The following is a 19,740-nucleotide window of genomic DNA, read 5'->3' as shown; positions in this document are numbered from 1 at the left end:
GCTTACCCACAGTGGCCACAGAGTTTTTTAACTGCGTGGGAGCTGATGAGAGCAGACTGTGAGTGTTGGCAGCTGCCATGGTGGTCCCAGGGACTCAATGATGGCATCCATTGGGGCTCTGAGCAAACTAAATAGGCTGAATGTGGGTTTTTGGCTGAAGTCTAACTGTAGAGCATTTTGACTTGTCGAGGCCAAATAGTTTGCTTAAACTGTCACCTTTGAGCCGTTTGTCTCCTTCTGTGTATGCATCTTTGTTCCAGTGACACACTCAAATAATATACTGCTTACAATACAGAGAAAAGAGCTTTTTTAAATTTTTGAATTTCTTCAGCTTTGTGGTCACATACTGTGTTTAACTGAGGCTGTTTATTTATGCAGACATGGCATGGCTGGAAGAATGTTTTGGAGACAACAGGACTATTTCTGACAGCCTCAGCTTTCCCCTTTGGCTCATGTGAAATCATTTGCATGTTTCAACACCAGTAAGACAAGCTAGGGTCTGTGCCTTTGTTCCCGCCTTTCGTGGTAGATTTCCTACCTGCTCTGATGATCTGTTAAGAGGCGTTTAAAGTCAAGATCACAGGAGACTGCAAAACAAAACGTGGGACAGCTGAGCCGGCTGTAAAATATGTGTGATTGGACAGGGTGTTAGGATAACATTTTAACAGCTGCTCCCGTCCATGAAAAAACACACAATTTGAAAGTGCCAACACCCCCATAACTGAGACCCCATCCACCTACTCTCCACCACCCAGGGAAAGTTGATTTGGCTTATGTGGAGGTCTGGGGGCATGGGAGAGAGGCTGACATTTATACACTACACCCACAGGCCGAGTAACCGCAGATTTGTGTTAGATTTGTGTTTCTTACCCTTATTCTCTTTTGGGAGGATTCTTTGAATCTATTCCCACAGCCTCCATGCAAGAGGTCCGGTCAGGAAAGAGAAAGGGGGGCACTGTTTACAGCTGTACCCTCTACCTTGTGAACCTCGACTTTATGGCACTTTCAGGAAGTGCTGCAGGAATAGCCCCCATTATTGCAAATCTCCTCATCGTCCACGAAGAAAGGGGTGTTATTGTATTTCATCTGAAATTGTTGAGGATATGCGTTTCCCTGTTCAATACAGTTATATTTCACCACTTCATTTGCACACTGCATTGTTCAGTCATCCAGCTAATGCTCGCAGTGAAAGAGGGCATGAGATCCTTCATGTGAGCTGACTGGAAATCTTCCAAGGAAACGGAATAGCTGGCACTGAAAAACAAGACAGCTCTTTAGAGCTCTCACGTATACTTTATGAATTTGCAGTCATACAAAAGCCCCCAAGGGATGCGAGAGGAAACACATTGTGGTGGAGTCTGCTTCGGCAGCCAGCGTTTCCTGTATGAATCATCACAAGCCTATGAAAGTTATAAAGGAGCGGTAAAGGTTTGGTACACAATTTATATCTTGTCCAAAAAAAAGTTGGGGAAGTGTGAAAAGTCTGCTGACCTTGAAATGAACTGGGAGATTTCAACTGCAGTGACTGGTCACATTCTCCCTCTTTCACCACTGGTGGCCATGGATACAGTTGTCTTTATTAGTTAGTCACCTTCAAAGACTTCAAAGATGGAGCTGTGGGCACTTTGGCTTTAAGACTGACCACTTGACCCTCAGATGCCCTGCTCGTGGAGAGCTGTGATAGGAAATGAACTGAAGATTAGTCTGCCTACAATCAGTCAGGGGATAAAAAGAGGCTTTACACCAGAGGATATTAGCCTTTGCAACAAGAAGCGAGAAGAATACACCGGGCACTCAGAGATAAATACTAGGGTGGTGGTCCTTCAGATTCAATTAATCCTGACTTTGGGTGGCACGGCGGCTACTTTGAAGAATTCAGACTTTGGTTCTGTTATTTCTTGCCTGTGAAAAGGGCAGCGGTGACAACGAATGAATAACAAGAGGTCTAAACAACTCTGGTCAAAATGTCATCTTTAATGTCACCCCAGGCATTGGTGCAATGGTTTGCATTCTTCGATATGCATGAGATACAGATCCATTCTTTTGGATGTGGTCCCCACCTTTTGTGACCTTCTTGCTCTCTCGTGAAATTAGAGTGAGCGCATTTTTTTTTCTTCCCCATTTTTTAAAGGAAGTGAAATAACTTTCATTGCATCCATCAACACAGCCAGCATGAGCCAGAAAGAGGAAAGGTTTAGGTTTGCTTGTGCAGTTGTAGTAAAAGTAAGGCTGCGTCACATCGTATGACTAATGTGATGAAAAATAGATTTAGTGCTGGATAAAAATTATTCACTTTGAACTGTTTTATCAATGCCAGATTGCTGGCACGATCCCTAAATTCAGTTCTCCTTAAAGCCTGCCAATGTTCTCTCTCAGTGCCAAAGCAAACAGCATGAATAAGTGCACATTGTGTTGAAATAGTGTGTTTTTCTAATTAATGCTATTGACTGCATATAAGGAGTGAGGTATCGAAAGCTATTAGGGAAACACGCAACAATTAAAAAGTCGTTTATTTCGCTTTGCTCTTATAATAAGCAGACCAGAAGTATAAACAAGTAGAGATGGCACGATACCACTTTTTTATGTCCGATACCGATACCGATATCATAAATTTGGATATCTGCCGATACCAATATGAATCCGATATAATGTTTTTTAATCAACAAAACTGTTTTTTAAATATCTTGCTGCATTTTGTATAAGTTCATACTCAAGTTTAAAACAACAACTACACTAAAGCTATTCTGTTATACCTGTATGCAAAAAAAAATATTTCATAGTTCAGCAATACTGATCAATCTAATAAACTCAAACCTGCACCATCCTCCCTATTCTGGTATTTTAAAGAGTACTTAGCATAAATATTAAGCAACCTAACTAATAGGGTTCCAACTCCCAGCAACAACAAAAATAAATAAATAAAAAATAGGGAACCATCCCTCACACTCCACCTCATGATGCTTAATCAACGTAATCAACCTTAATTTGATGCAGTGTGAAAAAAAATGCACAGAAATCAATTATTTTTCAAGAAATATTAAATAGATTCAACATCTTTCTTCAACAAAATTGCAGACTGCACAGATGGTACCTTCCCAAAGGAAAAAGTACTATAGCTTACTAGGGTATATATATTAGACTTAATAGTCACTATATACAGTAATGGACTTCTATACATTTTACATCAGATTAAAACTTTGGGTGTAAGATTCAGATAAATATTAAATAATTAAAAGCTCGACATTTTAAATGAGAATAAGAAAGAAAAGTATGTCTTTGTGCCCCCTTTTCCCTGTTAATGCCCTATCGGCCCCCCTGGCTAAACTTTGCTAGATCCGCCCCTGCACAGTTACCAGCGTCAGCTACGTAGAAAAAGATCCTAGCTACGTAGAAAAAGATCCTGGAGTAGAAAGTAATATTAAATAAATTCTAACAACAGCTGATCAAGCTTAAACGTGCTGCTGTTGTTCAGCCGCTGGTTTCCTCTTTCTGGTGCAAAGTGGGCCAAAAACAAACAAGAGACACGGACTCGCGACAGAAAAGCCGATCAGCTGATCATTAAGCAGTTTCATGATTGAAGTAGCAGCCGGAGAGCGAGAGGCAGTCGCTAGTTAAGCTTAACGCAGGAATGCTTTACAAACATTCAGAGATGGACTTACACACTTGCTTTACTTCTCTCGGGGTAACTTTGTCAGAGATGAAATGCCGGGTTGCTAGCGAAGCTCCACATGCTATCCAGACCACCGACAGGTCCCGCATGCCACAGCCGCTCTATCACGTGATGCATACTGCTCCGACTGCTAACGTTCTGAGGTGAGTTACGGCGTGTTGCAAGTTTTGTGAGGTGCTTTCGTGATATTTAATGGATCGGATTACATTTTTTATTTTTCTCCGATATCCGATCCAGTAATTTAGGTCAGTATCGGACCGATACCGATACGTAATATCGGATCGGTCCATCTCTATAAACAAGTCCCCCTGATTGTAAATGAAACTAAGAAAATAAAAACATCCTTGTGGTGAGATATGTTTTCTCATGTATTCAAAACCTTAAATACAACCTGCATTTACATCCAAAATTAAAATCACACACATTCAACTGAAATGACCATTTATGGTATGTGTTTTTCTACCAAGCGCTATATTGTGGCGAGTTGTGCACAGTCTAGCGTCTAGCTCAGGTTTTTAATCTCAAACTTTCCGTCATTTACCATTTTACATCTGCTCTGAACCATATGTTCGCTGATGAATGTTAAATTTTAGCGGCATCTTACTGATGAAGACTTGAAGACTCGAAGAAATCAGCAGCTTGAGGCCAGCCTTGCATGTAAAGTCCTGCCAAGCAGCAAATTATGTTGGCCTCCTGTTAAACTACGGGCTTATTTTAAGACTACAAGCAAAGTTAGGAACAGTTAGTCTCTCCATTAAGACGCACTGCCAAGAGAAAATCAAGCATGAATGCCCATACTGTAGACAAAGGAGAATACCAGGGGGAGATAACAATGTTTAATGCTCACTTTCAGTCATATAATTACTGTGCCAACATGTTTTTCTTCCAGCGTTGTGATTTGTTTGGGAGCTTTGTGTAAGTACATACTGCTGTGGAAGTATAAGTCTTTTATAATGTTGCAGAAATAGCTGGGGATAGATGTGCGTGTTTGAGACCAACTGAGTGAACTGCGGTTAGTGTGCTCCCCGCACTGAGTGGATAAACAGAGGATTCATGTGGACATGCCCTGCCACAATAATGACTTCTTCACAGAAAGAAGAAAGAAAACCGTTCTGTTTTTATTTAAGTCCCAAAATGAACATCCTTCACCAACATCAAAGCGCAGAGCTGGCCTGCCTCAACTGTGAGCTCCTGTCTCTGCTTTTTAGGTTCTGGGTTTGTGCAGCTGACCTCCTCAGTCCATGGTCTACCAGCAAAGGAGTCATTCACATGCAAGCTGTCTAGTAATTCCTGGAGTATGACTAGAAAAAAATCCTCTGATAACCTTTTACAGATATCATAAGTCAAAAAAGGCCAGAATGCTGAATGTGTGCTGAGGCACTGCACATTTTTTGTGTATACGATCTATTGTTTAGCTGTCATAACTAATTATTTACAGATCTTCAAAGCTTACAGCACAATTACTGTGTGAACACAATGGAGACATTTGAACAAGAGCATGAACAGAAAGATGGAGTGAAGGCTTTGAGGCAGACTCTGCAAGGGCACCAGCAGGGGAGGAGCGAGACAGCGGGGTGTCTCCTTGATTAGTTTGTTCTTTAAACTACTTCCAACTGTCACTCCTTCAAGTGAAGAATGAGGAAAAGTTAATTATTATTGCAACCCGGGAGTCATGTCATGTGGAGCAATTGTGGACAAAGAAAACAACAACATAATGCACAACACAGAGAGAAGAAGGGAGTTCAGTGGCGTGCGAGTGCATTGTGTAGACACAGGGTTAAACACAAATGTATTGAAGTGTCAAATAGTGTTGTGCAGGTTACTGATATTCTGACTTCTTTTTGTAACTGAATTGAAGAATTTTCTGGCCACTTGGGAGCAACTTTAACAAACCACTGGCATTTTAATATCTTTCAAATTCATAGGTAACTTATTGCAAATTCCTTCCTGCTCTCTCACAAATGTCTCAGAGGAATAAATATCTAAATGCTCTGCATTGCTAGGGCTGAGAAATTTAGCAGGACAAAAAAAAAAAAAAAACCAGTTACCTGGTTTAAACTTTGAATGCTAGATGAAAATTGACAACCAGCCATTCACAATTTTAAGGCCCCAACGCTCCTTTTAATCTGAAAAACCTTCTGCAGGCCACCCAAACCTTTGATAACACCTCTGATCATCAAGCAAACCCAAAATAAAGTCTTTGGGGTTTTTTTAAAATTCATTTTATTCTAAAAATAATTTACCTCTTAAAGTCTATTTTACTTTAATGACTGTTCTTCGAGCACCATCGATTTAGTTCTATGACAATTAAACATATCTTTTTTTAAAAGCACAAAATTTAATGTAATTTAAAAAAAACAACTTTCAATAGTTTTCATTCTTTTAAAATAAATTTTTTATCACTGTTGAGCAAACAAGTTTTATTATATTTATTTATTTCAAATGATGTCAGCAGTACCTTCGCGACCCATCAGGGGGCCGAGCTCCACACAGTTTACTTACCCCTTGTGAAGCAATCTGGGTCACATTTGATTACTTAATTATTTGCAGTCTAAATTTGAATAGGTCCGGATGCATCCCTGACAAGTACACATCAAGGAAATATGTCATCACCTCAGTACTCTGAGGCTGATGTGGCAACACTACCGGTAGTAATTTGTATTTATGTAAATACATGCGCGCTAGCTTTTGAAATATTTCTGTTTTATTATGTAGCCTGGGGGTTGCGTCAAGAAGGGCATCCAGAGCAAAAGTCTGTGCCAAATCAAACATGCAAATCCATCCATTGTGGCAACCTCTCAGGAAATGAGGGTATTTAGCCTGTGCAAAATAAACCTGAATTAATAAATGTGTGTGGATCTCTTTCACTTTCTAAAAACACTGTTTCTTGGGAAATGAAATGAACAGTGATGTATCTTGGTAGTTGTTTCAAGGTAGTTCACTTGTTTGAGGTGAGGCCACAAGAAACTGGTAATCAAACAATATAGCACAGCTTTAATAGTTTAGAAAATCTGTATTTAATGGAATGTATATGAACTTTGCTGGTTTTGCTGGTCAGCCACGGTGGTTGGCACTTGTCACCCTTTGCCACGAGTGGTGACCTACATGCTTGCACTAACGTCACGGACAGGATAACATGAATGCATGAGGATAATAGCTCAAAATAGCATATTGCTCTTCATAGTGACCGGAGCACAGGCATTTCTGTGGTCAGGGAAGTGAGGCTCATGTTTTGTATCTCATTAAATGAGTGTTACTAAAAGGGGGGATAATAATAAAGCCATATTGTTATTGGCTGAGATCATCTATAAACATTAGAAATTTGCTATTATTGGATGAACTCACTGCAATGGTGCCTGGCTATATTCTTGTAGGCCTAAACTTGTTCTTTCCAAATCTGGGGTCAAATCCAGGCTTTGGGTTTCCCTTGTTGTTCATTTTAATAATTTAATAACGCTATGAATCATGGGTAATGTCCCGACCAGCTGTCGCTCCCGATTCTTGGATTCTGACCTGGTGGAAACACACGACTCGAGGCGGACTTCTCAGTTCAAGAACTTCTTTATTCACCCATGAAGGGGAGATGTGCACAGCGCGAAGTCCCTCGATCTGTTACATTTATACTTTTTCAAAGTTCCTCATTCAGTGCCTACTTTTCCTGTTATTTAGTACTCTGTGTTCCTGTACCCTTCATACACAGTTTTGATCAAAACATCTCCTCCTTCCTTTAACATTCTTATCTTTTCCTTTTACAGTCTTACATGAATTCATCTCTCCTTCTCTGCACGCCCTCATTTTCTATGCACGTGGGTGCTCCATGTAGGGTCTCTAAATAAGCTAAGCTTTCTACCTAGTTCTACTTTTTTGATCTATACTTATCAAGATGTGTTAGACGGCAGTTAGTGCTGCCCTTTTCACCCACTCCTGTAATGCTGCTTCTGAACTCTTTCCTATAATGCTGTTTTATGTTGTAACTACTTGCTCCTGCAGTTACAAAGGGGCCTGCTAGTAGGGCTGTTCGATATAACGATATGTATCGGATGATGATATAAAAACGTCTATCGTTTCATTTTACGCTATCGCTTGTTTTGTGGTGTTGCAAAAGAAACTGTTTACGGCAATATTTTTTCATCGTTTTGATGGTCACTGTAGTGGCTCTATTAATTTCTTAAAGTTCTCTCTTTCTCTTATATTTAATATAACCACACTACCAACAGACAAGCGCCTGTTTTTATGTGTTGTCGTTAGCAACAACGATGGTTAAACCATCATGTGCCTGCGTGTTTATTTTCCACATAAGCCTTTCACAATAAAGCTCAAGATCCTGTTGAGACTTTTCAAAATAAACTGAATCGCGTGAAATAGTATGCAAAGAGTTTATGCATGAGAAGCAAAAAAGAGCCGCCAGGTGCTAAAAAATAAACCTTAGACTCAAACGTTAGAACAGGTTTTTCCCCGCAGCACGCGTAATAAATACTCACAAAGAAAACGGCGGCCGTTACAACCTATGTCTAAAAATGTGTAGTTTCGTGCATCAATAAAACACTCGACTCCAGGTGCACACTGGAAACACTTCAGCTACCCGAGAATTCACAGAATTTACAGAAAATGTTAAATTTTTGTGATTTATATCATTATCGGACGATAGATGTTTTATATCGGGATATGAGATTTTGGTCATATCGCACAGCCCTACCTGCTAGCAGTATAATACTATATACAGTTCCACAGTAATTCTTTTAAAAAGTGTTGGTGGGACTGTAGACTTCAGAGAGACCTCAAGCACTTATTGCTTGAACATTGGGTTAAAGGTAATGTCTATGTCAAAACCCATGTGTCTATATTGATGGACCAGGAATAGACTCGCCTTCTCACTCTATAGAGATCAGTCGATACAACTTTGTGTGAAGATGATTCTGCGATGGGTCTCATTAAAAAGCTCACTGGCTTTGGCCCAAACACTGTCCTATTTGCATTCCTCATAGGCAAGCTGTCCAATATTATCTCTACTCACTCCATCACAGGCCCCTGAAACCACAAAGGACTTGCTGTGTTGGCTTCTTCCCACATCATATTTGCCGGAGAGGAGAGTCCAGACAGACTCTCCTCTCTAATAATGCTGACGCCACACCAAAGGATGCACCTGCAGTCAACAGGTGTTTTTGTCCTCAGCCTGCGAGGAGCCTTCCTTTATTCTGAGGAAAGCTTCTGAGGTCCTGCCAGTGTGCTGTGTCTATATATATTCACATTTTCCGTGAAGCCTCAAAGGTGGATCTTTCTCTGGAAGCGATTCAGATGTGAATTCTTTTCATTGTTTGAAGTGGAAGTTTTTAAAGATTTTTTTAAGTAACTCAAGCAAGCGAGTGCATGCTGATATACATGACAGATTGGTTAAGCTGAATTAATAACCTCCCTCTCCTCCTTCAGCACATGTATCAAGCTACAAAACTAAACCTGTGATATCAGTCTAAGAAAGCCATACAGTGCCATGTCTGGAAATCTGCAGGTGTGAAATTTTACATCTCAGACAAACAAAACAAAAGTGTCTGTGTGGGGGATCCAGGCTGACCTGCTGCAGTGGGAGGAGACGGCCTCTGCAGCGTAACATTACTGTGTGGAGTTGGAGGGTTGTTTGAGGGAAGATAAGAGATTGTGGGATCAGTGCGCTGTTAAATGTATCTGCCAGAGCCAGCAGAGGAGCTACAGCAATGCAGTGACTCTGCCAACATTCCTGGGGATCAACACGAGCTAAATGCTCCCACCTCTCTCCTCCACAGCCAGAAGTTAAAGAAAACCTGATAGATGGAGCTCACTGGAGCTTCCAGCACACTAAACTGTCTTCTTATGTCTCTATTGCTTTGTTTTAAATCAGGTTACTGTCCAAAAATAAAAAACTAAACTCTGTTGATGGAAAATACTTACACTGTAAAAAATGCCCCTGATAAAGAACAATACTGGCAGGAAAACACATCACAAAAATGGTATTATAGGCCTATTCTATGAATGAATATGGACTATACTTTATGATGCTGTCTGTTTGGTTGGTATTAAGTGTATTGATGTAATCTCCACAAAGTTTATTACTGTAAAATATAATTGCACACCCTCCCCCTGTACTCAGCAACTGTTGCCCATTACTTGCATTGCAAGGGGACAGAAGTCTGAATGTATTCATTGCAAATGTCATTCACATTGGCAGCTATACTTTAACACTGCTCTTGGTCACACAAACAGTGCAAACTGCATCACACTTCCACAACAAAGTCTACATATATTGTATTTTAAAAAAGTACAGTAGTTTGCTCTTATTTTCTTTTACCATAAAGGCCACCAATCTTGCAGTATAGCAGATTATTTTAGAAAACGTCCTGGGTTTTTTGTAGCAATTTGTTACATTGTTAGTACTTCATGTACTTCTACACCACTAAAGCTCAAAGAGCAACATTATTTCTCTCATTTCTGTCTCTCTGTTTGGTCCATTAAGATTTATTTAAGATTTGCCACACAAACATGACGATAAGAAATAATAACATGCATTTTCCCACAATTATTACACTTGCTTTTTATGTTTTGACTGAATCAAATGACTAGTCACAGCAGCAGGCGCTTATGTCTGTATGTCTGAAAACATGCATGCATGCCCCAACACCCAGCGTCACCAGCTGAAGGCTGTCTAGTCCTTTCGATAGAGGAAGAACCTTAAAAGGATAAAGTAGTCACTTCTTATTCTGTGCTCCTATCACAAAATAATGTAAACAATCAAGTGACATCAGGCCTAGGGCGACCCCTATAAGGCTGAGTGAGGATTTGTAAAGTTACGACTACATCTAGTGGTTAGAACTGGAAATCCTTGGGACCATTTCTGTCTACTGAGCACCTCTCTAACACAAATACATGTTATCGCGCAAACACTGAATATAGCTTGTATTTTAGAATCCAGAATAGATGACAGTCAACCAGCGAGAGCATTAATAATCTGTACGTCGGCTCACAGGTGCACGGAGACAAAGACCAGAGAGCTGTCATATGCACCGACAGATGTAGTGAGCGCTGGCACTGACTAGAGGGCATAATGTCTGCATTAGATGACAAGTTCCTCTCCACACCTGAGCCAGCATGCAATTCAATACCCTTCAGTCATCACCAGGCTTCTAATTTAGAACGTATCGACTAGTGTTCAGTAGAGCACAAGCACTCGCAGACATTCATGTCCTCCAGCTGTGAGAAATTCTTGTCTAATCTACTATCACAGCAGCTCCTTGAGAAATGCGAACAGCAAGGCGATTGTGTCGAGGTATGTTTCACTGGCTGTGGAATATGATTTTTGTGGTCGTATGCGATTTTTCTGAAGGGCTGCTGCTGCGTTACAAGGTGCATTTGATCTTCATGTAACCGCTGCCAAGGGGATGTAAAACATTAAAGGTCATCCGAAAACCAGGGACACAAAACTTGGGGTGGGGGTGGGGTAGGAGGGCTGATGGTCGGGATGACGAAGTGAACAAATAGGTGTGAGCCTATAGCATGCCTCCACACTGACACAGATGCAGCAAATGCTATCTAAGTGACGGCACTGAGTTTAAAGTTAAATACAATCTTTATTGGGTTTGTAGACATTTCCCAAAGGTATAATCCAATAAACAGCAACACAGGCATTTACAATTCAAGGACAAATAATTCACTTTCACAATAACAAATTGAAAGAGTTTTGCCTCTTGCAGATACTTTTCACCAGCAGTGCCTTTGAATCGAAACGACCAAAGAAAGTGCTCAACTCAGCAACATATCACATAATAGTTTAAATAAACTATTGGTTAAGCCGTGACACTAGGTCATAATGACGGTGTGTTGATTCACAGTCTGATTTCCTTTGCCACACTTCCTGTATATTCAGAACTAAACATTTTACATCGTTTTCAATGAACCAAACACTATGTTAACACTTTGACTTAACTGAACATTTAACGACCAAAATGTTTCATTTGCTTCTGTATAATCAGCAGAACAAATCCATAATAATACTGACCGGATCTGCCTGTCTAAGGGCAACGTTAGGAAATTTACAAAACTGTGACTGAGTATAGACAAATCTTTAATAACTGGAAAATATAGTTGCATTCTTCAACTGCATTCTGGAAAAAAAGGTTTTTGCTTCTTTTTCTAAAATTTAAAATCATCAGTGTTAGTTTTAATTTGACTATAAATATGCAACTTACTCCTGCATGTTGATCCTACAATATAAGACTTATCTTATAACATTTATTTGACTTTAAAATAGTTGCTTACGCTCAAAGTGAGGTTGCATTTTTCTTTGTAAACATCTGGCCCAGAAGAACTGGTTTTAAAATAATACGGAGAAAATATAATCGCAACACTGGTACTCACTCAAATATCACAGTTACATCCTTTTATCACGCCTATGAAAACCTGCAGACTTAACAGTGGAGATGCTGGGTGATTTTTTTTTCTGCAACAACGCCAACACTATTCTACCTGAAATATCCTAAGAACTAAATGTAAAGCCAAGTGCTCTTCAGATGGACTGAAAGCATTCCCAGCTCCTGTTTGTAAGGCAGGCTTATCGAACGCTTTAATAATGCCTGTAAATGCAGCACACTCTCCAGGCATAGATATGGTTTTTTGGGTGCTTCATCCTCACGACTCCACAGGTTAACGACAAAGCACTACACAAGCAGCTACTGTAAAGTTACATCACTATCAAAATGCTGTCGGTGTGAAGATTTTGGTGCTAAGTACTTGCTACAGTGTTTTTTCAGTGTTTCTTCACTACACCTCTGTTACTACTCTGTGATCCCGCTGTCTCGTCTAAAAAAGGTTCCATTCGTAATTAGAACTGCGATTTTAATACTTTCCAATAACCCGAATGTATTCCTGTTTTTTAAATGCTTTTAACATAGGTCTCAAATCCCCTTTGGGGTCACGTCAGGAAGGGCAACTGGCATGAAACACTCTGCCAGATCAAACATGCAGAGCTACCCGCTGTGGTGACCCCTTGTACCAAGGGAGCAGCTGAAAGTAGCTTGTTACAACAGCAGATGACTGTTCAGAGTTTCTAGTGCATTACAACTGTAAAACTTGAGCTACATTTTTGATATTAGGGGCAATTTCCTAGAAAAATATAGCATTAAACCTCCAATTTAAAAGTTCTGGTTGTCAATGAAAATAATTAAAGGTACAGTACTCGGCAGAACTCTTGAGCCACCCCTCATTTGTTTTTATTTTCCTTCCTTGCAGACTCAAGTGGTCTTGAGCAATAGTTCTCCAGCCTTTCTGATGCTCTTTCTGATTTTTTCTTTTGACATTGACTGCTTGTTTGTTAAGCCACTTAACACTGACCTATGAACCTATCAATTGACTCATTCAAGCATAAAAAAAGGTTCATATCTCAAGGTGTGGAATTAGTGTTGAGTCAGACCTTAACATTTTCAAGAAACCTGGAGAACTATTCCAGCAGACAACTTAAAGAAAAAACAAGAAAGCTGCTTAAGAGAATTTGGCTTGTGTCGAAGAATAAAGGTGGTCATAGTGAGTACTGACTTCTAAAATATGTTGTATTTCCAGGTGTGATAAGACATGTTTCAACAAATGTCTGCATGTATTTCTCAATTTCCTAGCAAAAGTCAAATAAATGAGGGGCGGCTGATTTCTTTGCAAAGTACTCCGCTCGTTTTCAATGTTTTGTTCCTTTTTTAAAATTTTGTTTGCTGAAAGATGGCTTGAGTTGTTGATATTATTCTCAATGTCACCAGACCTCTAACACTAAAGACTGAAATTAAGCTCATTAATCCACAACCTCCCCTTTAAAAGTAAATATGAGGTTTACTAAAAAGCCTCTTTTTAAAAGCATAATTGGCTAATTTTTATTTCAACCTTCCTAGGAAACGAGCCCTTTAGAATTAAATGAGTGTGAAATTGAGAATACTCCATTATTATATTTTTTTTTTAAATAAAATGGTTTGTTAATCTTTAAATTGCATAAAAATATAACAACAATCCCATGTGGTTAACAAGATAAATAGTGGCTGGATTTCTGGGTGTGGTTTAACCCTCACCTTAACATCCTAACCTCTCAGTTACTGGCACAGCTTTGAGAGACTGGCTAGTGTTATTTCTGTCAGCCACACGAGAGCAGCTGCTGGTAAGGAGAGCTTTCTTTACCCCTTAAGTATGATTAAGCCCCTGCGCAGGTTCATTAACCTTATTTCCTTTTGACCTCAAGAGATTAAACTTCAGAACACGACATAATGTTCATTTCTTTTCCTCGCAAAAGGACTACGATGAGTTCAAATGTGATCAATGGAGATCTTTTGATGTTTGATGGTTTTCTGAACACTACTGTTTCACCTAATGAATATTTTTTAACCTCTTTCATCGGGGTTTAGGGCCACACACTGTGCCACAAAGTGTATTACTTTTTGAGAGTGTCAGGGGATATATTCCCCCACCCATCAGATTGATCTAGATCTGATGTAGCAAAGAGTAATAGTTATTAAGGATTTCACATGTACTCAGTTGAAAAAAACAACAACTAATTTATCATGTTTAATAACGAAAACTTTAAAAAGGTGTCCTGCCTCTCTCTTTCGACTGTTCTTTGCAATTCCACTCTGCAATTCCCCGCGGCCTTGCAGATGCAGTGAAAGTCTTTTGGTGGTGAGTGGGCTTGATTGCATGATTTTCCACACTTGAGAAGATGTGGATAAAAGCATTACTAAGGTAACAGAGAGGGACACCACTTTTTACCATTGCTCTCCTGACTGTGCTTTTCAATAGCTCGCTCCTAGATTAGAATTTTGAATGTGCAGCGAGTTCAGTGCTGCTGTTTTCATAAGCTCTACTCTCCATCTCCCAACCACACTGCCTTGGATATCAGATCGTAATAATAAGTGACTAATAAGTCGACATGTGTGTGACGCATTAATGTAACAACACCCCCTACCATAAACCAGACTTCTTAATAACGCTGAACTTCTGGAGTACAAATGTTATTAGGAGTTATTTCCTCCTTGGGATATCTGCTGTCTAAATGAGCCAACTGTCTGTTTAGCAGGAACCTCTTATACTCTTTCATAACTGCATCTTTATTCTTGGACTCTACTAGAGTATCTCTGGATGAACAAGCTCTTTAAGCTCCTCTCACTTTGCCAACTTTCTACTGATTGGCTGCCTCTTGGAAACAAAAGCTTTGTACATCAGATGGGGAAAGCTTCTATGCTGAGATGACCATATTATAGATATCCCTCTCAGTGACATCATGTCAGATTGAAAAGCAGAAAAAAGTGTCTGAAATTGAGTGTTAGGGATTAGCTACACATATGATGCCCTCATTATCTGAAAGTTTGTCCATATTTTAATGAGCATCCACTAAGGAAATGCACAAACACGCAACATTTCAACCTTTTGCACACGGAGGATACATTTGTTTCTGGCGCTATGTCTGTAAAGTTAATCTGTCAGTTGAGGAGGTGGTGTCGCACAAAATACGGGAAGGAGTTCAAATGATAGAGCTTTCCAGCACTAAGGTAGCACTGTCTTTGGTCTCTTCACTGACCCATCACAATCTTTGTGAGGAACAATCTGAAAAGTTGAATGAACCCGAGCTGTGGCGTGTGCCTCAGGGGAACGTTAAGCCTTCCTGCTGCTCCTCCTGCTGCTCCTGCTGCTGCTGAGTGAATGACTGGTGCAGTTTCCCAAAGCTGTGCATTATGTTTTCATGAGTTCTACTACAAATTTCTATTTAAAATTCAACTTATGAAATGGAAACTAAATGCGGGTTCACGGTTTTACTTTCTTAATAGTCCTTCCCACAATTTATCTCCACAAAGTCATGAAGAATGTCAAACTTCCCTTCAACTAATGAGCATATCTGAGGTATAGACTTTGACTAAATACTATTGGATGTGTAAGCTACTTCCACAAAATAGTTCTAAAATGTTAAATCTATCATATCAAAGAGTATACAACAAAGATAACGATTACCTCATTACAAAAAATATAGACTAGTAACATTTAGGATCAGCTATCCACTGAATTCTAAAATATAGTTTAACTGAGACAGCATCAAGTTGCACAGTGACAGGACGTTCATTCAGTAAGAAAACAGAAATATGCTTCACTGTCTTCCTTTTCTTTTCATTTTGGTATAATTACTGAACAAACAATACATCAGGGAGGGGAAAAAATAATTTCAATAGTGTAAACATTGTACCAGTACAAAAGCACATGTCGCAAGACGTGGTCAGAAAACACCAACACAGGCAGCGCTGTCACCCTTTACTCTTCCTCCATTGACTTCTCAATCTCTTTCAGCCTGCGGACAAACTCCTGAGCCTCCCGGTCCCCGACGCGAGCTTCCAGCATCCCCATGATTGGCTTCTCTGGAGGCGAGAGAAAACAGATGAGCACAGTTTCTACACCTGACACAAATATCTCTTGATTGAATGGCTTTTCATGCTGCATTGAAGAAGTAATTGGAAACCCAGACTTACACCCCCTGGTCTTCAAGAAGCAAACATTATGTTTGAGTAAACAAAACGACGGCATAACCCCCCCCCCCCCCCCCCCCCCCAAAAAAAAAACCCCAAAAAAACAAAAAACAAAATAAATGATACAGCCCGGAGCCGTATGTACCGCTGGGTTTACTGCGAGACAGATGCAGAATGACAGGCTGGACGCTCTTGCCAGCCGCTGAGGCGTTCGGTCTCCCCGGCCAGCAGAAGTCGCTGAGAGGAGCGACGGCTTCTCCAGCGAAGTCGTTGGTGGACAGCCAATCGTAGTCCATCACAGTAAAGGTCAAACAGGCAAACCTGTGCCTGTACTGTTCAGGACTGACGTGGCTGGAAGACAATGGAATCAAACAAATCAGCCACAGGGTGTGTGCATATAAACAGGGAGACCTAACAAAAGGGCAGAGTACTCACAAGTAAAAGAGCTCATCGAACACTGGGTGCAGCGTCTTAAGCTTCACTTGCGTGCGTTGACTCTTGGCCATAGGAAACAGGTGGTGAGGACATAACTCCACTATGACGAAGGGATCACTCAGACCTGAGGAAGTAGTGTTCAACTTTAATATTTAATTTAAGACAAAAATTTAAATTCATAAATTCACATATTTACCATTGGCATCCAGTGCAATGATATCAGCAGCATGCAGGATCTCCACTGTCAGGCGCTGCTCTGGAGCATCATAGTAGCACTTCACGCTGATCCGACCGTAACGTGTATGTTTGAGAGTTTTCTGCAACATTAAGTATTGACAGAAATATTAAGCATGCATCCATCCTCATTTCGCGGGTTGTGTCGTGTCTTCAAAGGGCCGACGAGAAGGCAGATTTTTAATCAGAGGTATAACAACAGAAGAAAGAGCACTCTGCTGTCCAATCAATACTTCCTTCTTCACTTCAAAGGAGAACAAAATGAGATTGTCAGTCTTGTAGGTTGAAACGCACCTGGTGGGAAATCTTCTCCAGATAGTACTGTTCAATCAGCTCAAAGGATGAACATTTATTCAGCCTCAGCTCCTCATCCAAGACCTAAAACAGCATCGAGATTGTCACAAAGCGATCAATAGCATGATGGATAACGCAACATAAATCTGACCTTAAACCCATTTATCAAGATACCAGGAGCCAGACTAGTAGATGTACTAGTAGATGTTCACCACTAAAAGTGTGTGTAATGGAAAAAGTGCAGAAATTTGCTTCTTTTATAAATCTTTGGACTTTACAGAAAGTGGAACTTGTAGAGTTTAACAATTTAGCAGAGCATCTGTCATAAAAACAAAAATATTTTAGAAATCTTTCGAAAACTTTAAAACTAAAAACTATATCACTTATTAGCCAAATAACAAACTGAATTTAGATTTTTATACCCAAACTAAACTTCTCTGGAAAATTAGGAATTAATCAAGTGTTTTAATGACATTTTTTTTTTAAATAAATAATGTATTTTACTGTTTTTTCCTTATGTAAAACTGAAAGGCTGCAGTTTTATGCAACATTTTAGCATTAAAAATATTATTTTAATTAAAGACCTTGCACATACTGGTGAATTAACCATAACAGAAACATAAAAATATTATTATTATTATTTGGCAATTACCAACAATGACAATTAAGGGCAGCTGTGGCATATATAAATAAACCTGGCATTGGGTGCTGGTCTTATAACTTGGTTAAGCACTGTAGAAAATTTCCTTCCTTATGGAATCATGAACAGAAGAAAAATGCCAAAAATGTAAAAGTAAAAGTAACTGAAGCCATCAACTCTGTAAGTTCAGGGTAAAAGATCACGGCAGATTTAGGACTGGAAGACAAACATGAACCATTAGTAAAACAGAAGGACCACCTGCCAAAATAAGTGTAATATTAAACGCAAGTTTTGTGAAAATTGTCTGTTTTGTTGCACTTTTTAAAATCTCAACTTTTTCATATCATGTGCAGTGTGCACAACATTTTTCATGCACTTTTTTGTTTATAAAAATCAGTATACGTTTGGGAAAAGATGTACATTATTTATACAGCCGGCTCCTGGTTGACAGATTGGACGAGTTCCTACCTTGTAGTCTCCGCTCTTCATGTCTTCCAGGAATAGACCCTCTCCCCTAGCATGAAAGAACTGCAACAGAGTCTAAAGCGATTGAACAAAAGCATTAAACTCGGGAGCTCATAACATTTATCCCTCTATTTTTGATAGACTTGTTGTTCACACAAACAGCATGAAACCTCTGGCAAACATTGCATCTGTCTGCCAGCCTCCGAATTCATGCCATGACTTTTCATGCAAATATGTCACGTCCTCTTCCAGCTGGTTAAATTGGAATTAGAATATACAACAGTTCCCACATTGTCATTCATAAGGGAGCTCACTTTGGCACTGAACTATTACCTAGTGTCTTCATGAATATCTGATATATGCTAATGATTGCACGCCAAAGGGCATACCGAGATAATTAAAGAATGCAAGTGGCAATGATAATCTTAACATATTAGACACGTCTTTTAAAACAGACCATTCTTTTCAGTGGGCACACAGACTAAAAGGATTATTGTGCGATGCAGTAATCACTGACCTCTACTGTGTACTGGAAGCGGTTGTAAAACTCCACCTGGACACCCCTGTTTTCAGTGACCGTGTCCAGGATCATCCGCAGGAGGAGCTCCCACATGCTCTGGAGAACTCTACCAGGAAGCAGACAATGAGACACCCACACATGTGTGTTTACCAGCTCTTCCAATTACACCCCATGTACTCTCACTATGTTTTCACAGATAATAGGCCGATAATGAATACTTGTAAGTAGTGTAAGTGCTAAAGGCTATTATTATTATTGCAACGCTTACATTCATACACAAGCGCAGCATCTTATTTGCTGAGCTGTCACACATTTTATGTAGTGCAACAGAATAGGGAAAATCTCTTTTTAAGACAAGGAAACAATGGATTTTGTTGTGTAACTGCGTTTGGAGTGAACCAGAAATCTATTTTGGGTTGGCTTGGATTCATTGTGGTTTTAACAATCAAATATATGCTGATCATGCAGTGTTTCATGTGCATGGGAAACATAAGGAACCAGGGGATATTTGGTGTGGTGCATACTGGCTGAACTCATATAAATCATATTTATAGTACAGTGCAAAAATCTTGAGCCACCCTTATACAGTTTGTACAGTTCTAACAAGCCTAAAATTCATATTTTGTATGGCCTCCTTTATTCTCAAACACGACCTGAACTCTTTTAGGCAAGCTTTCTTGTAATTTCTCTAAGTCGTCCTAAGGAACAGTTCTCCAGGCTTCTTCAGGGACATTAGAAGTTCTTCTTTGGAAACTGGCTGGCTTTTCTTTTGTTTTTATCAAGACGATCCCAAACTCCTTTAATAATATTGAGGTCCAGGCTTTGGGGATGCCAGTTCTTAACCAATAGTGTTCCATTGTGGGTTTCCCTATCCTGGTATCTTTCACTGCAGTGTGTTTGGGATCGTTGTTATAATGAAAAATGAAGCCGTGGCAGATGCTTTCCAGAGGGCATTGCATGATGGATCTGAGTTCATAAT

General features: G+C 39.8%; 1 protein-coding gene and 1 long non-coding RNA gene across 2 annotated transcripts in view; one reads left to right on the top strand and one right to left on the bottom strand.

The window, feature by feature from the left end:
* LOC309704649 overlaps nt 1–16,062 on the top strand; it is a 70,338-nt gene extending 54,276 nt beyond the window's left edge. The window contains exon 3 of the long non-coding RNA XR_014276324.1: nt 15,998–16,062. This is a non-coding gene — a long non-coding RNA (uncharacterized lncRNA). The remainder of the gene's footprint in view (nt 1–15,997) is intronic.
* baiap3 (BAI1 associated protein 3) overlaps nt 11,246–19,740 on the bottom strand; it is a 52,003-nt gene continuing 43,508 nt past the window's right edge. Inside the window, exons 28-34 of the mRNA XM_082529969.1 lie at nt 18,759–18,867; nt 18,245–18,316; nt 17,137–17,220; nt 16,805–16,925; nt 16,609–16,732; nt 16,319–16,524; nt 11,246–16,065 (exon numbers count right to left, since the gene is read on the bottom strand). Of these exons, the coding sequence (XP_082386095.1) occupies nt 15,962–16,065; nt 16,319–16,524; nt 16,609–16,732; nt 16,805–16,925; nt 17,137–17,220; nt 18,245–18,316; nt 18,759–18,867 (820 nt within the window). The 3' untranslated portion in view covers nt 11,246–15,961. The remainder of the gene's footprint in view (nt 16,066–16,318; nt 16,525–16,608; nt 16,733–16,804; nt 16,926–17,136; nt 17,221–18,244; nt 18,317–18,758; nt 18,868–19,740) is intronic.

Source organism: Aulonocara stuartgranti, assembly GCF_965226115.1.
Source record: "Aulonocara stuartgranti genome assembly, chromosome: 4".
Taxonomy (NCBI): Eukaryota; Metazoa; Chordata; class Actinopteri; order Cichliformes; family Cichlidae; genus Aulonocara; species Aulonocara stuartgranti.
Note: the sequence above shows the minus strand (reverse complement) of the source record. Positions and strands in the feature narration are given on the sequence as shown.